Here is a 27,346-nt window from a genome sequence, read left to right on the forward strand (position 1 = left end):
AGTTGTGGCGAGTGGGGGCTACTCTTCGTTGTGGTGCACGGGCTTCTCATTGTGGTGGCTTCTCCTGCTGTGGAGCATGGGCTCTAAGCTCACGTGATCCAGTAGTTGTGGCACTCAGGCTCAATAGTAGTGGCTCTCGGGCTCTAGAGCACAGGCTCAGTAGTTATGGCCCACAGGCTTAGCTGCTCTGCAGCATGTGGGATCTTCCCGGACCAGGGATCAAACCCATGTCCCCTGCATTGGCAGGTGGATTCTTAACCACTGTGCTGCCAGGGAAGTCCCCCAATAGTATTTTAATTCAAAATGACTTCGTAATTAATCTGTACTGTTTGTCCTAAAAATATAATTTAGTGGAAATGATAATTTTTAATATCTTTTTAAATAGAAGGAATATTTATCAACTTATATTAAATGAAAATGTAGATCATATTAATTTTCATAGATCAATTTATTTTAGAATTACAAATATTAAGAATAAAAGATTTATGCATTTCTTAATTAACATAACAGTTTAGCTAAATATAAACTCTGCACTAAAGTTCTGCAGTGGCACAATACCAACAAAGATATGGTAGCATTTTTAAACTATACAAAAATTTCAAATGGAAAATAATCTTGTTTCAGTTTTATCATACATTAACATATAAAAAGCCTCATTTTATGAGACATCTAAAAGAATCAAAGCCACTTCTACAGCTATATCTTAAACTCCAAATCTGAAAACAATTTATTATATTTTGACTTTATAATATTCTATATTAAAACAGAGAAAGTTCCAAATACACACTTTTTACAAGATTAACATCTTAGGCAGGGTTTTCCTTAAAAAACCAAAAACCAAAAAGCCCACAACCAAATACAAACCTTTTTTCTCCATTTCCTAGAACTGGCTATTATATTTGTTTTCCTTATAAAATCTTTTTACTTTAAAAATTGTGTAACTGTTGGATTTTAACCAGTAATCTGGTTCAAAAGTTGTGCAAATAAACAAAAAATATGAAAATAGTGTGTTATCAGTCTTTTTTTTTTTTTTTTTAAATAAATCCCATAACAATAGCACTTTTTGCCCTGAATTGACCGGGTCATGCCAAATCCATTTGCTGAAATTAAGCATCCTGCAGTAATATTTCTTTCCTACTCCTTCATTTTCTTTCAACAGACAAACAACAAAGGTTTCTTTCATAAATTATGATAAATTAAAATATTTATTATAAAATGATCTATAGAACCATGTCACACTGCAAGTATATATCATATATACTTGTAAAGTCCATATTTCCCACCTACATTCCAGTGGCTTCCTAAAAATGAGGACTTCCCATATCTCATGATGTTATCTTTTTGAAGACTGAGGTGGTGATTGACTAAATGAACTGGAGTTGTAATTTTCTAGATGGAATTTCCACATTGCCATGCATAACGCACAAAAAGACCATGTTTCTTCAGGTACTCCACTGCAGTAGTTGTCTGCATGGGTTGGGTTGAATTCATGCACATTAAAAAAATGGTCAACATATTCTTCCATGAAATTATATTATATTTAGACATTTTTAGCTTAAAAGTACTTGCTAATAAACATATGTAACGTAAGCAGTGCTACTGCAGCTGAATAATAAAAGAAAAATAAATATAATGCTGGTCAGCAATGCTGGTTTAAGAAGCAGTACAGTATATTAAAATGCCTTATGTGGAGATTTAAATTTCCCTTGTTTTCCAGCAGTTAGGTTATTTGGTGTTGGAAGCCTATATAAAGGAAGAGAACGTCTCAAAAACAATGTCCTATGCAGTTGGAATAATTAAATCTTCTACTCAGTCTCTGTTGGTGTTATTTGCTGCAAAGGCATGTAAGTTTCCCATCTGGCTCAGGCCACTCTGAATATGTGCAACATGAATTTCTACATTATTCTGAAAGCAACTAAAGAAAGAAGAAACATGGTTAGCTACTTTATCTCACAAAATTAAGAAAAACAATTTTTAAAAAAGGAAGAGATGAATTTCAGTTAGGAAATAGCTAAGATAATGACCCCAGGTAAGTAATAAATCTTCCCTCTACATTAGCCATAATTCTACTTCAGTAGTAACTGAAAAAGTATACTTGAAAGAAGCAAAGAAGCCATGGGAATACTGGAAAGAGGACAAATCTTTCTTTGGGGAAGACTTTCTTCTAGGTTGAACCCTCCGTGAACCCAAACCTAAATATTATATGTCTTCTGATTCCTCTATATAAAAAAATTCATCTGAAAATTCTATTCTGTCAATAGACTGGATCTAACTGAAAAGCTCATTTATAATTTACTTAAATGATAAAAATCATATGAATACTTCATAAATATGCATAATTCTTAACGCTTGTACTGGAAATCACTATGAATTTAATATAAAAATAATTAGAGTACATCTAATGAATTACCTGATATTAGAAGCATCTATTGTACTCTTGATATCATTTAATGAATCGGTCAGTGATTTAAATTCAAAGGAATTCAGGTCTCCTCCTTCTGCTAGACACTAAATGAAAAAAATATTTCAAAATTTAATAAATTATAGTTTAAATACAGAGAAATACTCTGCTCTAATATACAGTTTAATTTTTTAGCAACAAATTAGCATAGTTTGTTTAGGTGTCAAAATTAAGAAAATATTCTTAATATTGTCTCTAAAAAGTTCTCCAAAACTTACCTTAATTTGTAATAAAATAGCTGTAAGCCTGGAGATTAAGTCTGTCAGATTTTCATTTTCAACACAGGGCTGTCCTGTCGAAGAATTTGCATGCCGAACAATCTCCTGTGCTTCTTCCTCACACCTTCGTCTCATATCTGTCGGCTGATCTGCAGGCTGGAGCCCTTGGTCTGGAGCAAGCTGAATACAGATAATTAAAACATAAGATGTACATTCATAAGGCTATGATAATTTCCGTGTGTTTGTGCCGTTTTCAGATTAGGATTTTTATAAAACTAGCATTTACAACAAAAATGATGTTCACTCTTAACCTTAGAGGTTTTTCTCCTCTAACAGTATTTTTTTCTGATTTATTTTATATTTTTGATAACTTTTAATTTTGAGGTACTTTGAAACTTCTAAAAAAGAATAGAACAAAAACTCTTGATAACCTTTCACACAGATTCACTAACTGCTTGTGGTTTACTGTGTTTGACTTCACATTTGATCTTTCTGTCTGTATAAAATTTTTTTCTCTTAACTATTTGAGAATAAGTTGCAAACACTGTGCCTCTTTACCCCTAAATACTCCAGTTTGTATTTCCTAAGTCCAAGGATATTCTCTTACATAACCATAGTGCAATGATCACAATCAGGAAATTTAGCACTGATATAATACCATTTTCTAACAGTCTATATTCAGATTCACCAACTGTCCCAACACATAGCTATTTTTCACCCCGAATACATTTGGTTGTCCTGTCTCTCTAGACTCCTTTACTCTGGGACAGTTTCTCGGTCTTTCATGACCTTGATATTTTTGAAGAGTACCAGCCAATTATTTTGCATAATATCCCTCAATGTGGGTTTGTCTGTTTCCTTTCAATTAGACTAAGGCTATGCATCTTTGGTAGGAACACCACAGGAGTGATGCTGCGCTCTTCTCAGTGCATCGTGACCAGGAGGCACATGATGTCCATCTGTCCCACTACTGCTGGTGTTATCTTTGATCACTCAGTTAAGGTAGCTGTGTGCCTCCTAATCATCACAGAGAGCTTCCTCGATCATTCTTACAGTAGCACACTGCTCCACTGTGGGATATGCTGTAAGTTATTTAGCCAATTCCCCATGTATGGGCTTTTAGGTTTTTTTCTAATATTTTGCAATTATTAGTGACACTGCAATGAATAATCTTGTCTTCTAACACAAATTTTTTTTAAAAAATTGAAGTATACATAAATATATAAAAGGATATAAATCCTAAAGTGTATGGGTAATGAATTTTCACAAATCAAACATGCCTGAGAAATCATCATTACGATTAAGACGGAACATTACCAGCCCCTCAGAGACCAACTGCCATCTTCCAGTATAATACTGGAAGGATAACCACCATCTTGACTTCTTTTTGAGCTTTACATAAATGGAATCATGAATTATATATTCTTTTGTATCTGACTTTATTTGCTCGATATTTACATGTTCTCATATGAACAAATATGTTCACACATTTGTAAGTTCATCCATGGTGTTGTGAGTAGTTGAGTTCATTCATCTAAAAAAATTAAAAAAAAATTTTTTTTGATATGGACCATTTTTTAAGTTTTTCATTTTTTAAAAATTTAAAAATATATATATATATTTATTTATTTATTGGCTGCATTTGGGTCTTCATTGCTGCATACAGGTTTTCTCTAGTTGTGGTGAGTGGGGGCTACTCTTCATTGTGGTGTGCAGGTTCCTCATTGTCGTGGTTTCTCTTGTTGTGGAGCATGGGCTCTAGGCGGCTGGGCTTCAGTAGTTGCAGCACACAGACTCAATAGTTGTGGCTCACGGGCTCTAGGATGCAGGATCAATAGTTGTGGTGTACAAGCTTAGTTGCTCTATGGCATGTGGTATCTTCCTAGGGCAGGGATTGAACCTGTGTCCCCTGCATCGGCAGGCAGATTCTTAACCACTGCGCCACCTAGGAAGTCTGAGACTACAGAATTTCTTACAAGAAAAATTTTGTTTCATATTTAAGGATTAAATACATACTAATAGACTTATCATGATAGCTATTGCTAGAAGCTATGTATTTAAATACTTCAAGAAGGTGCTTTTAAAACACAAGAGGAAAATCTTTTTCCATTCATCTTCTGATAAGTATCATGTCTACATCTGTGAAGTGTTCATCATTACTTTATATATATTTGTTTCATGATTTCTCCTGGATTGGACCATTTTTTAAAAAAGTCTTTATTGAATATGTTAAAATATTGCTTATGTTTTATGTTTTGGTTTTCTTGGCTGCAAGGCATGTGGGACCTTAGCTCCCCAACCAGGGATCAAACCTGCACCCCTGCATTGGAAGGAGAAGTCTTAACCACTGGACCGCCAGGGAAGTCCCAGAGTTCATTCGTTTTTATTGCTGAGAATTCCATTGTATATTATATGACAGTTTACTGATTCATTCTAGAATTAATGGGTATTTGGGTAATTTCTAATTTTTGGCTAGAATAATGATGCTATTATGTATGTTCTAGTACATATCTTTTGGTAAATACATGTTCACATATGTTTGGCATATATTTAGAAGCAGAATTGCTTGTTCTTATTTTGAAATCAATATTGTATTTCTATAAGAACTTTGTGAAAATTAAATCATTTTACTCCAGTAGGAAATAGGCTCATGTGATAGGCTCATCACATATGGTCTTGTGTACACAATGAGATACAAAAAGACTGGTGAGCAATCCACTTCCGCGTGTTTTGTTATATGTCATCTTGGACTGCTTGGTTTGCACCTCTTGTGGATGGCTGCTAGTCCAGGGGGAGAACTCTATTTGCTAGGACAACACATATTGCTATGTAGGTAAGTGACAATTACCAGGAAAATAAAAATAAATGATAATGGATGGCTAAAGGAATGAGCAAAATATACTCAGAGTTTAGTTATAGGTAATCACAGTTCATTTCCCTCAGTTCAAGTGGATTGATAACATCACCTATGGCAGATCTTTGGGACTTAACTATGAGGCTAGTGTCATACAAAGCTATTTAAGAATCTCATATCACAAATAGAGGTGGCTTTGGGGTTTCCTAGATGGTGCAGTGGTTATGAATCTGCCTGCCAATGCAGGGGATACGGGTTCGATCCCTGCTCCAGGAAGATCCCACATGCCTCAGAGCCACTAAGCCCGTGCGCCACAACTACCGAGCCTGCACTCTAGAGCCCGTGAGCCACAACTATTGAGCCCATGTGCCACAACTACTGAAGCCCACGTGCCTAGAGCCCGTGCTGCACAACAAGAGAAGCCACCACAATGAGAAGCCTGCACACCACAACAAGGAGTAGCCCCTGCTCACTGCAACTAAAGAAAGCCTGCATGCACCAACAAAGACTCAACACAGCCAATAAATAAATAAATAAACAAATAACTTTATTAAAAACAACAACAACAAAAAACAAATAGAGGTGGCTTTAAGTAAATCCATGCACTTATGGTCAATTAATCTACAACAAAGAGGCAAGAATATACACTGGAGAAAAGACAGTCTCTTCAATAAATGATGCTGGGAAGACTAGACAGCTACATGTAAAATAATGCAATTAGAACATTCTCTAACACCATATACAAAAATAAACTCAAAATGGATTAAAGACCTAAATGTAAGACCAGATACTATAAAACTCCCAGAGGAAAACATAGGCAGAATGCTCTTTGACATAAGTTGCAGCAATACTTTTTTGATCCGTCTCCTAGAGTAATGGAAACAAAAGCAAAAATAAACAAATGGAACCTAATTAAACTTAAAAGCTTTCGCACAGCAAAAGAAACCATAAATAAAACAAAAAGACAACCTACAGAATGAGAGAAAGTATTTGTAAATGATGTGACCAACAAGGGATTAATTTCCAAAATATAAAAACAGCTTATACAGCTCAATATCGAAGAAACAAATCACCCAATCAAAAAATGGGAAGAATACCCAGGTACTTCTCCAAAGAAGACATTCAGCTGGCCAACAGGAACATGAAAAGATGCTCCACATTGCTAATTATTAGAGAAATGCAAATCAAAACTACAAAGAGGTATCACCTCACACCGGTCAGAATGGCCATCATCAAAAAGTCTACAAATAATAAATGCTGGAGAGGGTGTGGAGAAAAGTGAATCCTCAGACACTGTTGGTGGGAATGTAAATTGGTACAGCCAGTACGGAGAACAGTATGGAGCTTCCTTAACAAACAAAAAATAGAGTTACCATATGACCCAGCAATCCCACTCCTGGGTATACATCCAGAAAAGATGAAAACTCTAATTCAGAAACATACATGCACCCCAACATTCATAGCAGCACTATTTACAACAGCCAAGACATGGAAGGAAGCTAAATGTCCATCAACAGATGAATGGATAAAGAAGATGTGGTATAATATAAGGAAACAAAAAAAAAAACAAGGGACTTCCCTGGTGGTGCAGTGGTAAAGAATCTGCAGGGGACATGGGTTCAGTCCTCTTCCAGGAAGATCCCACATGCTGCGGAGCAAGTAAGCCGGTGCGACACAACTACTGAGCCTATGAGCCACAGCTTCTGAAGCCCATATGCCTAGAGCCCATGCTCCACAACAAGAGAAGCCACTGTACTGAGAAGCCCGTGCACCGCAAAGAAGAGTAGCCTCTGCTTCCTACAACTAGAGAAAGCCCATGAGCAGCAACGAAGACCCAACACAGCACCCCCTCCCCACCAAAAAAAAAGAAAAGAAAAGAAAACAAGAAAGGACTTCCTTGGTGGTGCAGTGGTAAAGAATCCGCCTGTCAATGCAGAGGATGTGGGTTCAATCCCTTGTCCAGGAAGACCCTACATGCAGCAGAGCAACTAAGCCGTGAGCCACAACTACTGAGCTTGTGAGCCACAACTACTGAGCCTGCATGCCACAACTACCGAAGTCTTTGCGCCTAGAGCCTGTGCTCCGCAACAAGAGAAGCCACTGCAATGAGAAGCCCATGCATCACAACGAAGGGTAGCCCGCACTCGCCATAACTAGAGAAAGCCCATGTGCAACAACGAAGACCCAACGTAGCCAAAAATAAATACATAAATAAATAAATTTATTTATTTATTTAAAAAAAACCCCAGAAGATTTGGTACTTATATACAATGGAATATTACTCAGCCATAAAAAAGAATGAAATGCCATTTGCAGCAACATGGATGGACCTAGAGATTATCATAACTGAAATAAGACAGAGAAAGACAAATATCATATGATATCACTTATATGTGGAATCTAAAAAAAAATACAAAATAAGATTAAACAATGATACAAATAAACTTATTTACAAAATAGAAATAGACTCACAGACATAGAAAAGGGGACATAGAAAGGGTTACCAAACCAAAGGGTTTCCCAAGGGGTGGGTGGAGGATAAATTAGGAATTTGGGATTAGCAGATGTATACTACCATATATAAAACAGATAAACAATAAGGACCTGCTGTATAGCACAAGGAACTATATTCAGTACCTTGTAATACTTATAATGGAAAAGAATCTGAAAAAGAATCTCTCTATCCATTTATCTACATCTGAATTACTTTGCTGTACTCATGAAACGTAAATCAACTATACTTAAGAAAAAAAATAGAGTGGCTTTACTGGAAGGATACAGCCTCTAAGAATGCAAATGCAAGAGCATACCAAACTTGTCACAATCATTTAATTCTTACCTTTTAGTAAGAAACTCAATTTTAGGTGAGACTGTTGACCCACCTTCATGTATATAATTATATATGTGCGTGATAATGGTAACAATAATGATAATTCACAAATAACCCTACAACCTATATGCTTGAAGCTCAAAAATCCACAGGTCTAATGTAAAGCTTATTTTTAAATTTTTATTTATTTATTTATTTAGCTGTGTCGCATGGCTTGCGGCATCTTAGTTCCCCAACCAGAGATTGAACCCCGGCTCTCGGCAGTAAATGGACCGCCAGGAAATTCCCAAATATAAAGTTTAAAAAGGAGCAAACAAAATTATATACACAGCATGATCAGAACTTCATGAGAAAAAGCACGTATTGTAAAAAAACAAAAAAAGAATTAGGAGGAAATAAACCAAAATATAGTCTTTGGGGTAGTGGAGTAATTAAGAGTAATTATTTTTCTGGATGTTTCTAAATTTTGAGAGCTATAATACAATCATCTGTAATTCAAACAAACAAAAAACCAACAGAATTGATAGCTCACTGTTGTATAAAGCACTCTTCAATGCTGATGCTGTAAGGAATAAAAATATATATAAAATATGGTTTTGCTAAAGGAACTTGGCTTAGTTTGGAATTTCTAAAATGTGATGGTAATAGTATTAAGCTTCAAATAAGAGTGGAGGTCACAGCCCCCTCAAGGGAAATTCATACAAATTACCTACCTCATAGCAGTACTGTTGAACTTTATGCAAAACTTTGTTCAGGTCCTTGTTCAGTTGTTCAAGCTCTAGAACAATCGTTGCATATCTCCGCTGAAATTCAATGCCAATGGGCATGGAATATGACTTCTGAGAAGAAAAACAAAAGTCAGATTTTGATATGTTTTCTTTTTTTTTAACAATGCAATTTCAATTACCTAATAGGACACTGGACTTACTCAAAATAGACTAAAGGTTATTAAAACAGTCTGTACTCAATGTTATCCTTCTTATATGTGATAATGGTATTATTGCTATTTAGGAGATTGTCTTTGTTCTTAGGAGCATCATGATGTCTGTCATTTACTTTTTAAAAAACAGAGATTGTATATATATATCACATATATTGCACATCATATATATATGGGGGGAGAGAGAGAGAGAGAGAGCGAGCGAGCACATGAGAGAGATTAAATGAAGGAAAATTGTTGACCTCTACAAATATTTCTTATATAAATCTTTCAACTTTTTCATAACTTTATCATTCTTAAAAATAAAAAGGTGGTAAAAAATGATATATATTCATTTGAAGTGTTCTAGTTACTAAAACTCAACTGACTCTCCACCTGGAATCAATACAATATAGCATCATGGATAAGAGCATGGGTGCTAGAATCAGATTATATGTTCAAATCCCAATTCCATTACGTACTAGCTGTGTGACCTTAAGCAAGTTCCTTAATTTCTCTGTGCCTCTGTTTCCTCATCATGCAAAATGGGGATAAAAGAACATATACCTAATAACATTTTGGCAAAGATGAAATAATATATGCTAGTATATTGCCTTCCACACGGAAAATGTTCAGTAAACATTAACTGTTATCATCATTACATATTTGCTTCCTACCAGTAAATGTGAATGGACTTTGAGTCCATTTCCTTTCCTCTCTTCATAACACCTCCAATAAATTACACTTTCCATTCCACTCCAGCTACAAATGCTGCAGTGAGACTTCTTCACTCAAACCAAATTTAACCACATTTTTTTTTTCAGAGGATTTCTAAGAAAGCAGATCATCATGTAGAAGGGAAACAAGTACAGTTAAGAAAGGAAAAGTATACCTAGACTGATAGGGATAAACTACTTACACTAGCACTAAATTACAGTATTATAATTGTTTAAGCTAACAGAAACCTTAGAGATCATCTTGTTCAGCCTTGTCATTTTACAGATGAGAAAACTGAGGCTCAGGAAAGTTAAATGTTTTGCTTAACAGCACACGCTGTTAATAATGTATGAGGCATTATTCTAAGTGTTTAACAGAATCTCACTGAATCCTCACAACCATCCCATGAGAAGGGTGCTATAATTATCCCCATTTTACATATGGAGGAATCTGAGGTCCATGTACCACAGTTAGTAAGTGGTAAACATGCAGGATCTGAAGCTAGACTGCATCAGTCAGCATTCCTCTGCCACTGGGTCTGATGCAGTGAAAGAGGAGGAAGGTTAAGAATGTCACAGGGAGATTAGGGAAAGGATAAGTCATTTTAAAAATTATTTTTTATTCTGTAATTATTTTTTAAACTGAGGTATAATTGACATATAACATTCTATTAGTTTCAGGTGTACAACATGATTTTTTATTTGTATATATTGCAAAATGATCACTACAATAAGTCTCGTTAGCATCGATCACCATTACAGAATTTTTTTTCTTGAGATGAGAACTTTTTTTTAAAAAAATTAATTTATTTATGGGCTGTTTCGGGTCTTCGTTGCTGCACACAGGCTTTGTCTAGCTGTGGCAAGGGGGGCTACTCTTTGCTGTGGTGCATGGGCTGCTCATTGCTGTGGCTTCTCTTGTTGCATAGAGCATGGGCTCTAGGCACATGGGCTTCAGTAGTTGCGGCACATGGGCTCAACAGTTGTGGCTCATGGGCTCTAAAGCACAGGCTCAATAGTTGTGGCACACGGGCTTAGTTGCTCTGCGGCACATGGAATCTTCCTGGAGCAGGGGTCGAACCTGTGCCCCTGCATTGGCAGGCAGATTCTTAACCACTGCGCCATCTAGGAAGTCCCTGAAGAGAACTTTTAAGATTTACTCTCTTAGGAACTTTCAAATATGCAATACAGTATTAACTATAGTCACCATGTTGTACATTACATCCCTATGATTTGTTTTATAATTGGAAGTTTGTACCTTTTGACCCCATTCACCCATTTCACCCTACTCCCCCCACCCCACCCCACCCCTCGTCTTGGCAACCACCAATCTGCTCTCTGTATTTATGAGCTTGGTTTCTTGTTTTTTTGTTTTTCTAGATTCCATACATAAGTGAGATCATGTTAATTGTAGGAAGGGTAAGTTCTATAATATCAGCCTGGAGTCACATCCAGTACATCCTACTTTTAGTTTATCATTGGTGCTTCCTAAATTGCTTCCCCTTCCTAAACCCTCAGTTTTTGTGCAGTTAAGCCCATTGTACTATTTTTTTTTAAATAAATTTATTATTTATTTATTTTATTGGCTGTGTTGGGTCTTTTTGGCTGTGCGCAGGCTTTCTTTTTAGTTGCGGTGAGTGGGGGCTACTCTTCGTTGTGGTGCGCGGGCTCCTCATTGCCGTGGCTTCTTCGTTGTGGAGCACGGGCTCTAGGCGCGTGGGCTTGCAGTAGTTGCAGCACATGGGCTCAATAGTTGTGGCTCATGGGCTCTAAAGAGCAGGCTCAACAGTTGTGGCGCACAGGCTTAGTTGCTCCGCAGCATGTGGGATCTTCCTGGAGCAGGGATCGAACCTGTGTTCCCTGCATTGGCAGGCGGTTCTTAACCACTGCGCCACCTAGGAAGCCCAAGCCCATTGTACTATTAAGAAGATCAGTATTTTCTAAGAATGCAAGGATTAACAGGACATGGTGAATTTAACTCCATTTCCCTGTTGGGCTGGATTGGGGATTAGGGATTACTAAGGATAAAGTGCTGAGTTTAAGCATTTGATCAAGTCTTTTCTTGAGGATAAGTGTGTATTTTGGCAGACTCAGAAGTAGTCAAAATCAAAATTATGAGAGGGTATCAAGCCTCGATCCTCAACTTCTGTATTCAACATATTCATGAGTTATTTAAATAATGACATACAAGGACTTTACACACACATACACACACGTATACATCAAAATGTACAAAGTTGGGAGATGGCTAATATGTTAGATAATAGAGTAAAATAACTAATGAACCATTTTTTAAAAAATCCTAAAAATGAAATAGATATCATCCTCTTCAAAATTATCATCTGCTCATATCTCCAACTTCTCAAATACTTTTGGAGCCCCCTTTTTTGAAACTGTTCTCAAAGTCTTCAGCAATTCTTTCTGAATACCCTAAATGATGACAAATGTTTCCCTTATGTTTTAAAATATTCAAATCATTAAGAACTAATATAGAAAACAGAAAAATAAATGTACAAGAATGACCAAACCAATTTTGAAAAAGGAGGACGAACAGGGAACTTGTACTGGTAGCTGTAAGACTAAACAGTGTGGAACTGGCATGGGTGGCAAATATACCAATGGAATAGAACAGTGGGCAGTCTTTAATACACAGTAATTCCCATATATATGTATATGCAGGCCTGGCACATATGCTTGTGTGTGTGTGTGTGTGTGTGCACGCACATGTCTATGTGTATGTATACATACATGGGAATTCAGAATATAATAAAGCTGCCCCTTCAAATCAGTGGGAAAAGATAAAGTATTATTAAATTGGGGCTATGGCTATTTGGGGAAAAAAATAGTTACATCTCTAGCTCACATCATTCAGAAAAGTAATTTTAGGATGCATTTTAGGTGTAACTATAAAAAAACTATAAAATTGTTACAAGAAAATATAGGAGCATGTTTGTGAATAAGAGGTAGGAAAGCTATTTTTAATAAAAACCAAAAGCTAGAAAAGGGAAAATACTGAAATATCTGACTATATTAAAATTTAAAATTTCTGTACTATAACGTAAGTTAAAAAACTACATATGGCCAGCAAGCATATAAAAAGATGTTCAATTCCACTAGTAGCCTTAGAAATACAAAACAAATCAATGTGCTATTTGTTTTTCACCCACAATTGCTAACTATTTAAAATCTTATAATGTCTAATATTGGAGAGGATGATCTATTTACTGATACTGTGAAGTGAAAAGCAGAATGTAACTTAGTATAACATTTATTTTAAAAATGTACCCCCCAAGCCCCAAGAGTATATATTCTACAGCTACTTATATGTACAAAAATGAAGAGAAGGAAAAATACACATCAAATTCGATAAGAACAGTAATTTTATGAATACATTCACATAGTTAAAATTTTTTTAAAAAGTAAAAATATGATGTTGAGTTAGCTCTGCACGAATAAGGTGAGGTATAAAGTCAGATAGTAGGTTAAACCATACGAAATAACTTAATACCTAATATAAGCTTTGGTCAAAAAACAAGGCATAACGAAGTAATGAATGATTTTATGGGGGGCTATGAACTGATGTTGAAGGCAAACATTCTATATATGTTCTTTTATGGGATAAGATAGAAAATACCAGACTTACCAGTTCATGTGTAAGGCTGTGGGGGTTTTAGTTGGCCAAAAATTTATACAAGTCACTATTCTAATAGGCTAATGTCAATCTACACAGCAAGCATACAGTGCCCAGATACTGGTTAATAATAACTCTATTATATTGTTAGTCTAACCTAATCTGGGATAGTATATCCAATCTGGGCTCCACATTTTAAGACAAACTAGAATAGCAGCCGGAGGAGAAGCAGCAGAATTATAAAGGGATTCAAAATCATGTAACAGAAAAAATGGCTCAAGGGACAGGGATCTTTTAAAAATAAACTGGAAAATATCTATAAACAGAAGTAGTCCATGATATATTCTCATTGTGACAAAAAACAATATAAAAGTAGAGCATAACAAGAAGGTTCCTAGTCACTTATCTGTGTCTACCCTACACTGCCCCTCCAAGGCACTGTCAAGTTCGGTCTGCAGCTTTCCAGTCACTTTCTCAAGGCATTTTATACACATATATGTATAGCTCTTTATAACAATGAGATCCTACTATAAATAGTACTCTACAATTTGTCCAGTTAATGTGTCTTAGAGAGCTTTCCATGTTGACACAGATAGATCTAGCGTACTGCTTTTAAGAACTATATAGTGCTCCAAAAGAATGGCTGTACCATGATTTATTTAACCACTCCTCTTTAGATGGATGTATTGTTTCCATCTTTTTTTTCTTTTGCTATTGCAAACAATGCTGCAATAAACACTCCTGTATGCACACCTTTGTGCATATACACAATTAATTCTCCAGAATGATGCTCTAGAAATAGAACTGCTGGCTCATCAATTTGGCCAAGCTGCCTTCCAAAAAGACTCTGATAACTTATCTTGCCACCTACATTGTAAGAGTGTGCCCACTTCTCCACGTATTCACTAATGCTTTTTTAAAAATTTTTTATTTATTTATTTATTTATTTTATTGGCTGTATTGGGTCTTCGTTGCTGCACACAGGCTTTCTCTAGTTGCGGCAAGGGAGGGCTACTCTTCGTTGTGGTGTGCAGGCTTCTCATTGCGGTGGCCTCTCTTGTTGCAGAGCACGGGCTCTAGGCACATGGGTTTCAGTAGTTGCGGCATATGGGCTCAATAGTTGTGGCTCACGGGCTCTAGAGTGCAGGCTCAATAGTTGTGGCGCACAGGCTTAGTTGCTCCGCGGCATGTGGTATCTTCCTGGGGCAGGGATCGAACCCGTGTCCCCTGCACTGGCAGGCAGATTCTTACCCACTGTGCCACCTAGGCAGTTCCTCACTAATGCTTTATTTGAAAATTTACAAATCTGATGAAAAGGTACAGAAGATGGATGAGGTGTAAGCTGTCTTCAAGTATTTTAATATCTTACCAATCATAAGATTTTAATACTTTCAGAGGGCAAAATTAAGACCAATGGAGGAAAATTACTGAGTCAACATAAAGAATTAACAATGAGCTAGGCCACTTTCTTCTTCAGTTGTGAGAAGTTTTCTTCACCATCCCCCCTCCTCCATTTTCTCTGTGCTGCCTTTCTGAGTATCCTATTGGACCTTTTGGATCTTTCTGGATTGATCCTGTGTCTCTCTTAATTTTTCTCTCATATTTTCCATCTTTATTTTTCAATTATACATTCTGGAAGAGTTCTTCAACTCTCCCTTCTTAACCTTCTATTGAAAATATTTTTAACTTTTATTTATTGTATACTGGGGACTTCCCTGGTGGTGCAGTAGTTAAGAATCCGCCTGCCAATGCAGGGGACTTGGGTTCAATCCCTGGGCCAGGAAGATTCCACATGCCACGGAGCAACTAAGCCCATGCACCACAACTACTGAAGCCCGTGCATCTAGAGCCCATGCTCTGCAATAAGAGAAGCCACTGCAATGAGAAGCCCGTGCACCGCAACGAAGAGTAGCCCCCACTCGCCGCAACTAGAGAAAGCCCGCATGTAGCAATGAAGACCCAACGCAGCCAAAATAAATACATTAATTAACTTTAAAAAATTTAAAAAATTTTGGAATAGAAAATACATTTCCATGATTTAAAATTTTAAAGTTAAGTCTCCCCCTCCTAACTCAGCCTCTAGTTGCTTGCTCACTTTTTCTCTTCAGAAGAAACTATTATGATCAGTTTCTTCAGCATCTTTCCAGAGTCTATATATATTCAAGGAAAAATATGCATATCTTTTTTGCTCTCCCAACCCCACTATTATTTTTCCTAAACAATGGGAACATATCATATACATGTTCAGCACTTTGCCTTTCTCACTAGACCTATATCTTAAGGATCGTTCTGTACCAAGTATTCTACAAAAACCTTCCCTTTTAGTCTAGAATTGCACAGTGTTACACTGTAGAATGTATTACAAATTTAACCAGTTCCTTACTGTTGGACACTCAGGTTGTTTCCAGTCTTTAGATACTGCAAACAATGCTGCAGTGGGTACCTGTGTACTCATTTTGGTCAAGGGAAGATATCTCTGTAGGAGAAGTTCCTAGAAATGCAATCACTAAATCAAAGGGCTTGCGTATTTTTAATTTTAATAGATACTGACAAAACGCCTTTCATAGAAGATGTACTAATTCATTTGTAAGAATGCCTCAGTCTTACCAATAATGTTTTGTTACAACTTTTAATTTTTGCCAGTCTCATGGTAAAAAGTAGGATCTTGGTATATTTTTAATCGTTTCTCTTAATTGTGACTAACTTTGACCACCTTTTAACATATTCAAGAATCATCTGTAGAGACTTTCCTGGTGGTCCAGTGGTTAAGAATCCGCCTTCCAATGCAGGAGATGCAGGTTTGATCCCTGGTCCGGGAACTAAGATCCCACATGCCAGTATGGCCAGTGATCTTTGGTTCTTTATTCATATTTAAAAAAGGAATGGGCAGCCTCTATGGGTTTCCTTGGAAATGTAACTATATAATGCAATATACATAATGGGATATGTCAACTGTCAGGTTGTGATTTGGGGTGAATGGAGAAAGGGTAACCTGTCAGGCTGTGGGCTCCCTAAATGTGAGAATGAGATCTCCCAGGTATAACTTCATGCTAGAAAACTTTTTTAAAAATTGAGAAGTATAACACACATGGAGAAAAGTGCACAAAATATAAATGTAGAATTCAAGAAATTATCACAAAGCAAACACCTGTGTAAAAACAGCAGTTCTTAAAAAGTTAAGCATGCGCATCTGCCACATGATCCGTGAGAAATGAAAACACATGTCCATGCAAAGACTTGCACATGAATGTTCATTTGTAAGAGCTAAAAACTGTAAATAATCCAAATGTCCATAGACAGGTGAATGGATAAACAAATTGTGGTATAGCCGTACAATGAGATACTACTTACAATAAAAAGGAAAGAACAATGTTGTGTGAACTTTGAAACTTGCAACCAAGAAGGTGAATCAAAACTCATTATACTGATTGAAAGAAGCCAGGCAAAAAAAGAGTACATACTGTATGACTCCATTTATATAAAATTCTAGAAAATATATAATAAATTTATAATGACAAAAGTCAGATCAGTAGTTGCTGGAGCCTGGAGTAGAGGGAGGGATGAATTACAAAAGGGCTTCAGGAAATCTGGGGGGGGAAGGGAGAAGATACAAATATTTGTAATCTCACTTGTGGTGATGGTTTCATAGATGCATATGTGAATGTATACACACACAAATATATCTCATTAAATTGTACATTTTAAACAAGTATAGTTTATTGTACATCAATGATACCTCAACAACATGATCATGGGGAAAAGCCACCCAGATCAAACAACAGAACATTGCTAGTGCCCCAGAAGCCCTACGTGTCACCCTACAATCAACTCTTCTTCATCTCTCTCCAAAGTAACCATTATCTTGACATAAAACATTATAGTTTTGGAACTTTATATAAAATACAATCATACAATATATGTAGTGTTCTGTTACTGGCTTCTTTAAGTTAACATTAAGTTTGTGAGATGCATCCACACTGTTGTGTTGTATCTGTAGTTAGTTCAGAGCGTGTGAGTGGTATCTCATGGTGGTATTAATCTGCATTTCTCTGATCACTACCGAGGTTACTGCTTTTCAAAATTAAATGTTGAGATAAACTAAAGAAGACCTAAATAAAAAGAGAGAGATTCATATTCATGATTTCAGACACTATTTTTTGTAAAAGGGTCAATTTCCACCAAATTTATCCAAAGACTGAGTGTAACCGCGGTGTAATCTCTCTTTTTATTGAGGTCTTCTTTATCGCAACATTTAATAGTTATCTATAGAGAAGCTTAATACATCTTATGTTATATTTATTTCAAGGTATGTAGTTTTAAATGGTATTTTTTGAAATTTCATTTTCTAACTGTTTATTGCTGACATATAGAAACATAACTGCTTAAAAAAAATGACCTTGAATCTAGCAACCTTGCTAAACTCACTTATTAATTTTAATGATTTGTCTGCAGATTCTCTTACATTTTCTAGGCACACAAGCACATCATCTGTGGATAAAATGGTCTTATTTCTTCCTTTCTAAATTTTATAGCTCTTACTTCACTTTCTTGATTTATTACACTGGCTAGGCCCTCCAGTGTACTACTGAGTAAAAACTGTGATAGTAGGCTCCCTTATCTCATTCCCAGTCTTAAAGAGAAAGTTTTTAACACTTCACTAATAAGTATGATATTTGCTCTAAGTTTTCTTGGTAAATATTCTCTATCAGGTTAAGGAATTTTCATTCTATTCCTAGTTTGATAAGAATATTTGCTTTTCCACCATGAAGAGATGTTTAATTTTGTAAGATGGTTTTTCTGCATCCATTGAGATTTTCTTTCCTTTTCCTTTTCTTTTCTTTTGGCCACACTGTGCAGCTTGTGGGATCTCAGTTCCTCCACCAGGAATTGAGCCCACGTCACGGCAGTGAAAGCCCAAAATCCTAACCACTAGGCCACCAGGGAACTCCCCTTCTTTACTTTCTTACCTGATAAATTTCACTTAAAACTTTTTAAAAATTAACAAGTGATTATCTTCAAGAGTCTCACCTCCTAGTCTTTTAAACAAGTACCTAAGGTAGTTTTATAGTTCATTTAAAGGTTAATAACACACTCTTACAAGTTTGGCCACTTTATAAAACAGGTAAAGGAAAACTGCATCAGACCTGTCTTTTTGGAAAACTCAAAAGGTTAAACATTGAGTTAACATATGACTCAGCAAATCCACTTTTAGACACCTACTTAAGAGTAATGAAAATACACGTCCACACAAAAACCTGTGCATGAATGTTCATAGTTGCATTACTCATGACAGCCAGAGGGGAAGCAACCCAAATGTCCCTCAACTGATGAATGGATAAATAAAATGTGGTATGTCCATAAAATGGAATATTATTTGGCAATAAAAAGAAGTACTGGGAATTCCCTGGTGGTCCAGTGGTTAGGACTCTGTGCTTCCACTGTTAGGGGCTGGGTTGGACCCCTGGTTGGGGAACTAAGATCCCACAAGCTGCGTGGCTAATTAAAAAAAAAAAAAGTGTTAAGCTACATGAAAGAAAACAGTCACAAATGATCATATATTACATGATTCCATCTATATTATATGTCCAGAACAGGGGGACAGAAATTAGATTAACGACTGACTAGGTTTGGGGTGGGGGGTGGCTTGAGGTGAAATGAGGAGTGGCTGTGAGAAAATACAGTTTCTTTTTGGGATAATGAAAATGTTCTAAAATTGGCTGTGATGAGCCTGCGCAACCTGTGAATTGAACTGTAAACTAAACACCATGGAATTGTCCACTTACTGTAAATGGGTGAGTTGTATGGTATGCGAATAATACCTCAATAAGGCTGTTATTTTATAAACCTGCCCTTTTAAATAAGTTACTACAATTAAACATGGTTTCCTATCAATCCCTCCTATATAATCAACTAATGTGCTTTAGGTTGTCACATACAGGTTGAATGCGGCACATAAAATGGACTCTACTTTTTTTTTTTTTTTTTGGATGTGTTCTACTTTCAGGACTGGTTAACTAGTAAGCAAATTTCTGCAGAGATTTATAATCTCAAAAATAAAAGAGGACTAACAAACATAGTAAGAATTTCAACAACATATTCAGGGCAAGAGAAGACCAATTTTAACAGTGGTAGATGGAGAGAGGGAAGGAGTACAGAGAACATAGTATAAAGAGTTTTCCAAAGTCATTAATACATGGTTTTAAAAATGGTTAAGACAGAACTCTCAAGGATAAATCCTCCTTCCTACTCTTGAATTATTATTAATGTCCATGTATGACCAGACAAATTTCCAAAGTGGAAAAGCAACTATTAGAGACTGACTGAGACTGCTAGTTCAATATCTACTTTTATATAGTGTTGAGGTGATTCAAATCTATTTTAATAAATTCCACATGCACTATTAATTTGTATGTGGATGCTCTGTTTGTATATTTAAAAATATTTTAATAATCCAAAATAGAAAAGGCATATTGAAGTTAATAAGCTTAGACAAACTTTCACTGACTTCAATATACTATATAATCTGGACAAGAAAAGGTAGCTCAAAGCTTAACTCTGAATGAAGTTGATAAAAACTTCTCAGGTGTGCGACTGGGAAATCTGTCCTTGTTGCATCATAGAAGTGACTAAAATATTTTAAAGTAATATTCCTCCCTTTGCTTTACAAATTGAAAGTTTGAACATCTAGTTTCATATTTTGACAACTTTCCTTTAGTGTGCTTTTGCTGGATAAAGTATGAAATAAACAATAAAGTTTTCCAAAATTAAAGGAGACTTTATCAGATCAATGTTCCATTTTTTAAACAAACTCCATCAGAAAATATACTTTGGACAAAGTAGTAGGTCTAGTGTTTGTTTTTTTTTTGCAATTTAAGTTTTTTGTTTTTGTTTTTTTAACATTTATTTTATTATTTTATTTATTTATTTTTGGCTGCTTTGGGTCTTCATTGCTGTGCACGGGCTTTCTCTAGTTGTGCTTCGTTGCAGGCTGAGTTGTTCCATGGCATGTGGGATCCCCCTGGCCCAGGGATCCAACCATGTCTCCAGCATTGGCAGGTGGATTCTTAACTACTGCACCACCAGGGAAGCCCGTATTTCAGTTCTTTAAGGTGAAAAATAGTGAACTACTCAGGTCATTTTCGTAAATAGAATAGAAATTAGCTATCAGCTTCAAAATTAAGTTAAATTAATTAAATAAAATTAAATATTTGTTAGGGCAGAGGCTGAGTAGGGATAGGATAGATAAAATTATTCCTAGTCAGTGCTAAAATCACTTGGGAATAACGTAAATGTTAAAGTAGTTCAATGTCACTAACCTGACACGTCACAGAAAGGTTAGGAAAAAATGTATACCAAGAAAATCTGTTATCCATAAATCTGAAAGTATTGCTATACTTCTGAAGGTTTTTAAAAATAACAGTTCTGGATATATTAAAAATAAAATCTCCTTACAATACCTGGGATTCTTCCTTCTGCAACGAAGGAATTAAACTAACTGAATAATTTGTATTTGTCCCTGAAATGCTCCACAAAATTCCAACTTACAAGTAATATACAAAGCAGAATAATAGGTGTGTTAAGATTAAAGGATATAATTTGATTTTTACTACCTCTACAAGGCACTATACATATACTACATCAATATAATAGAAATGGCACAGTCTCTGAAGATACTTTCCACACTTTACTTTTTAAAACTAATCTCAAATTAAGTATCATATACCTATTTTCTTTTTGATGATTCCAGTTAAACTTAAGGACACGGTTTGTTAAAGGGTATGAACAAATAATTACCATGTTTGTTGCAAGTTATACAAAGGAGCTACTTTGGATAGAAATCCATTCTTCTCCACCATTTGTTTTTAATGAATACAGGTATCAAACAATCCTGAAGATACTTGATACTACAAAGCAGTTAGCAACTCTTCAAAAATCAATATGATTAGCAACAGCATTCATTTTACCTGCTACCTTAAACAATTTAAATTTCAACTCTTTTGCCAAATAAGCATGTGATTTATGCTTTTTCTTCTTTTGGAAACAGTTTTATTCTAAAGCAGTCTGATACTTCTTGCCTCGATCTCATCCTGTAAACCTGAAATCCAGTTTTATGTTTAAATGACAGTGCCTTGATACGAGAAAAAAAATATAGTGGTACATTTTCCTTCTGTTGTGTGAAAACATAATGAGTGTACATGTTTTAAATATTTTATTACCAATGAATGACCACGATGACCATGTCATGTTTACCAGTTAGAATAATCTTATTAAATGTGTTTTGCACTGTAAAAACCAAGATAGTAAGTTGGAGATCCTCTAAAATCAACTGTTGTCTGTCTGTTCTACAAATGCCTGTGGAAGTTTCATATTTTCTTTGGACATCATTAGACTTCCTAGTTTTTGAAGTAATGCTTTAACGCTTATGAATTTTGACATTTTGCTTAACACTGGTATGTTCTCTGAACCCACCATCCCACTGGAAATAGCCTATCCATATTAAATTTTCTTGTAAAAATAACTAATGGAGGAGTTTCTGGATATCTAGGTCATCCTAGTTTCCAGGCTTTATATTGTTTTCATAATTTGTCTGTGGAGACTATCATCATCCTCTGTGGCTCTAAACTCCAGTTATTTATTTCTGAATATTAAACTATCCTTGTATTCCTGAAGTAAATCTATTGGCTGTGATGATGTACACTTTTTTAAATATATTAAAAAATTTCCAGGCTTCCTAGGTGGCGCAGTGGTTAAGAATCCGCCTGCCAATGCAGAGGACATGGGTTCGATCCCTGCTCCAGGAAGATCCCACATGCCGTGGAGCAACTAAGCCCGTGTGCCAAAAAAAAAAAAAAATTTCCATTTGTTAATTTATTTTGCTTAGGATTCTGTCACCTCTATTCATGAATGAGATTGGCTAGTAGTTATTCTCTTTTGTAGTATCTTTTTTTTTTTAATTAAAAAAAATAAATTTATTTATTTATTGGCTGGGTTGGCTCTTCATTGCTGCACATCAGCTTTCTCTAGTTGTGGTGAGCGGGGGATACTCTTCATTGTGGTACACAGGCTCCTCATTGCTGTGGCTTCTCTTGTTGCAGAGCACAGGCTCTAGGCATGTGGGTTTCAGTAGTTGTGGCACATGGGCTCAATAGTTATGGCTCATGGGCTCTAGAGCGCAGGCTCAATAGTTATGGTGCATGGGCTTAGTTGCTCCGCGGCATGTGGGATCCTCCTGGAGCAGGGATCGAACCCGTGTCCCGTGCATTGGCAGGTGGATTCTTAACCACTGCGCCACCTAGGAAGCCCTCTTTTGTAGTATCTTTGTTAGCTTTTTCTTTTCTTTTTTTTTTTTTTAATGATAAGGCCTGAGGTATGTATATATGTATTCAGGCTGCACTGAGTCTTCATTGCTGCATGTGGGCTTTCTCTAGTTGTGTGGAGCGGGGGCTACTCTTTGTTGCAGTGCATGGGCTTCTCAGTGCGGTGGCTTCTCTTGTGGCAGAGCATGGGCTCTAGGCAGGTGGGCTCCGGTAGCTATGGCTTGCGGGCTCTAGAGCACAGACTCAATAGTTATGGTGCATGGGCTTAGTTGCTCCAAGGCATGTGGAATCTTCCTGGACCAGAAATTGAACCCGTGTCCCCTGCATTGGCAGGTGGATTCTTAACCACTGTGCCAGCAGGGAAGTCCCTCTTTGTTAGGTTTTGATACCAAATTATTCAAGCATTACAAAATGAACTGGAAAATGCTCCTTTTTTTTCCCTATTCTCTACAAAAAGTTTTGAAAGTTTATGGTAATGGTAAATACTTGGTTGAAGTCACTGGTATGGAAGAATTCACCTGGGGTTGTAGGTTCTTTGTGGTCAAGTTTTAAATTACAGATTCATTTATAAGGTAGCGATAGGACTATTCAGACTTTCTATTTCTTATTATGTCAATGTTGGCAAGTTCTATCTTTATAGGAATTTGTCTCCTTCATCTCAACTTTCAAACATATTTACAAGAAGCTGTTTATAATATGTATGAGTCTGTGCAGGCTGCTATAACAGAATACCATGGACCGGGTGGCTTAAATAACAAAAATAATTTTTTTTTGTAGTTCTGAAGGTCGTAAGTTCAAGATTAAGATGCTGGCAGGGATAGATTCTGTTAAGAACCTTCGTCCTGGCTTATAGATGGCTGCCTTCTCGTGTCTTCAGATGGGCTTCTTCTGTGCACACATGGAGAAATCTCTGGAATCTCTTCTTCTTCTTATAAGGACACCAGCCCTATTGATCTGGGTCCCAACTTTATGGACTAATTTACCCAAAATACCTCCTTAAAGGCCCTTTCTTTTCTAAATACAGTCACACTGGTGTTTGGGCACCAATTTCTGAATTTGGAGGGGGCAAAATTCAATCACATAAAATTCAATAACAGTATCCGCTCAAGATCTTTTTTGTGTCTGTAGGTGCTACAGTGATGTTCTCTCTTTCTTTCTTAATATTAGTTACTTGTATCTTTCCTGATTAGCATTTCCAGGATTATCAATTTTATTAGGTCTTTCAAAGACCAACCTGTCACTTTGTTGGTTATCTCTATTTTAGATTTGTTTTCTATTTCATTATTTTTCTCTTCGGATTTAATTTGTTGCCCTTATTCTAACTTCTTGAGACAGGCGCTTAATTCACTGATTTTTTTGGTCTTTCTTCAACTTAAACATGCTTTTTATTTTAAAATAGGCATGGCTGCATACCAACAATTTGATATAAATAATTTTTCAAAACCACTAAATGAAAAACATTTCTATTCCTTGATAATTCATTCTTTGATCTATGGTTTATTTAGCATTGCATTCTGTAATTTTCAAGCATGAGTTTTTTTTCTTGGTATACTTTGGTGATTAACTTCTAAGTTTATTTGCACTGTGATCACAGAACTTATTCTGGAGAATTCTAACAATTTTGCAATTTGCTGAAATTTGATTTAGGACCAGCATACAACTAATTTTTGTAAATATTCCGATGGGGGCTTGAAAATAATAGATATCCTGAAGTTGGCAGGTACAACCACCTACATATGCTATAACATCAAGTTTGTTAACTGTGTTTTTCAAATCTATGTTCTTTTTCTTTTCTTAAATTTATTTTTACTTATTGTCTGCGTTGGATCTTTGTTGCTGTGTGCAGGCTTTCTCTAGCTGACATGAGTGGGGGCTCCTCTTCATTGCAGTGCACAGGCTCTAGGTGTGCAGGCTTTAGTAGTTGTGGCACATGGGCTTAGTTGCTCTGCGGCATGTGGAATCTTCCCAGACAAGGGATCGAACTCATGTCCCCTGTATTGGCAGGCAGATTCTTAACTACTGTACCACCAGGGAAGTCCCTCAAATGTATGTTCTCACTTACCTCTTTTAAAAAAATTTTATTTATTTATGTATTTATTTATTTATGGCTGCGTTGGGTCTTTGCTGCTGCACATGGGCTTTCTCTAGCTGTGGCGAGCGGAGGCCACTCTTTGTTGTGGTGTGTGAACTCTTCTTGTTGTGGAGCACAGGCTCTACTCTCATGGGCTTCAGTAGTTGTGGCACATGGGCTCATTAGTTGTGGTTCACGGGCTCTAAAGCGCAGGCTCAGTAGTTGTGGCACATGGGCTTAGTTGCTCCGTGGCATGTGGGATCTTCCTGGACCAGGGATTGAACCCATGTCCCCTGTGTTGGCAGGTGGATTCTTAACCACTACGCCACCAGGGAAGTCCCTGTTCTTACTGATTTTTAAAAGATATTTATTTACTTACTTATTTATTTTGGGTTTTAGCTGTGGCATGCTGGATCTTTTAGTTGTGTCATGCAGCCCCTTAGTTGAGGCATACAAACTCTTAGTTATGGCATGCATGCAGCAACTAGTTCCCGGACCAAGGATTGAATCTGGGCCTCCTGCATTGGAAGCATAAAGTCTTATCCACTGGATCACCAGTGAACTCCCTGATATTTTGCTTACTTGTTTTATTAGTTACTAACAGGGTATGGAAATTTTGTTCTTGTAACAGTGGATTTGTCTTCTTCCTTTGAGTTTTGCCAATTTTTGCTTTATATATTTTGGGGCTAAGTTATTAGGCACATATAAATTTCAAGTTATTATTTTGAAATTATACCTTTCATCACTAAGAACCACACCTCTTTACACCCCAGTAAGATATGGTGAAGTAAACCTTTCACCATTAAGAAGCATGCCTCTTTATATCTAGTAATATCTACTGCCCTGAATTTTACTGTCAGATATTAATATAGTTATAAGCCCTTCTGCTACTATTTTAAAGTTTGTATTATATACCTTTTCATAGATTTACAATTTTATTCTTTCTGGATTCTTTTTTTTTTTAATTAATTAATTTATTATTTTTTGGGGGGTACACCAAGTTCAATCATCTGTTTTTATACACATATCCCCATATTCCCTCCCTCCCTAGACTCCCCCCCCACCCTCCCCATCCCAGTCCTCTAAGGCATCTTCCATCCTCGAGTTGAACTCCCTCTTTCTGGATTCTTTTGTATTAAATGTGTCACTTGCAAGAATCACAGAACTGAGCTTTTTTTTTAAAGTACAGTTTGTTTTTTAAAAATTTTTTTTTTTTTAATTAATTAATATTTTATTGGCTACTTTGGGTCTTCGTTGCTGCATGCAGGCTTCTCTCTAGTTGTGATGAGTGGGGGCTACTCTTTGTTGTGGTACACAGGCTTCTCATAGTGGTGGCTTCTCTTGTTGCGGAGCACAGGCTCTAGGTGTGTGGGCTTCAACAGTTGTGGCACGTGGGCTCAGTAGTTGTGGCACATGGGCTTACTTGCTCTGCAGCATGTGGGATCTTCCCAGGCCAGGGATCAAACCCGTGTCCCTTGCATTGGCAGGGAGATTCTTAACCACTGCACCACCAGGGAAGTCCTAATTGAAGTACAGTTGATTTACAATATTATTATAGTAGTTTCTGGTGTACAACAGTGATTCAATACTTTTATAGATTATACTCCATTTAAAGTTATTACAAAATAATGGCTAAATTTCTCTGTGTTGTACAATATATCCTTGTTACTTATTTATTTTATACATAGTAGTTTGTACTTCTTAATCCCCTACCTCTATCTTGCCTGTCTCCCTTTCCCTTTCCCCACTGGTAATCTCTAGTTTGTTCTCTATGTCTGTGTATCTGTTTCTGTTTTGTTATATTCATTTGTTTGTTTTATTTTCTAGATTCCACATATAAGTGATAACATAGAGTATTTGTCTTCCCCTATCTGACTTATTTCACTAAGCATAATACCTTCTAGGTTGATCCATGTTGTGACAAATGGCAGCATTTCATTCTTTAAGGCTGAGCAGCATTCCATTATGTGTGTGTGTGCGCGCACGTGCACTCCCACTCTAGGCACGAAGGCTTCAGAAGTTGTGGTTCATGAGTTCTAGAGCGCAGGCTCAGTAGTGGTGGTGCACGAGCTTAGCTGCTCCGGCATGTGGGATCTTCCCAGACCAGCACTCGAACCCTTGTCCCCTGCATTGGCAGGTGGACTCTTAGCCACTGCACCACCAGGGAAGTCCCCTCAATAGTATTTATCAACATATTTAGATTTAAATTTACCATCTTACTATTATTTTCCTTCTATATGTCCCACCTGCTTGGTGTCATTTTTTTTTCTTTCCTTTCTTGCCTTCTGTTAGGCTCAGTGAACACTTTGTTGTTCCATTCCCTCGCCCG

At 36.5% G+C, this 27,346-nt stretch overlaps 1 protein-coding gene across 2 annotated transcripts in view; it reads right to left on the bottom strand.

Annotated features, from left to right (window-relative positions):
• Window positions 1-433: 433 nt before the first annotated feature.
• The window catches only part of LIN9 (lin-9 DREAM MuvB core complex component), a 106,931-nt gene continuing 80,018 nt past the window's right edge, over window positions 434-27,346 (bottom strand). For both annotated transcript variants that reach the window (XM_057729605.1, XM_057729606.1), the window contains exons 12-15: window positions 9,077-9,202; window positions 2,680-2,859; window positions 2,411-2,508; window positions 434-1,915 (exon numbers count right to left, since the gene is read on the bottom strand). In XM_057729605.1, coding sequence (XP_057585588.1) covers window positions 1,810-1,915; window positions 2,411-2,508; window positions 2,680-2,859; window positions 9,077-9,202 — 510 coding nt within the window. In that variant the 3' untranslated portion in view covers window positions 434-1,809. The remainder of the gene's footprint in view (window positions 1,916-2,410; window positions 2,509-2,679; window positions 2,860-9,076; window positions 9,203-27,346) is intronic.

Source organism: Hippopotamus amphibius, chromosome 3 (genome assembly GCF_030028045.1).
Source record: "Hippopotamus amphibius kiboko isolate mHipAmp2 chromosome 3, mHipAmp2.hap2, whole genome shotgun sequence".
Lineage (NCBI taxonomy): Eukaryota > Metazoa > Chordata > Mammalia > Artiodactyla > Hippopotamidae > Hippopotamus > Hippopotamus amphibius.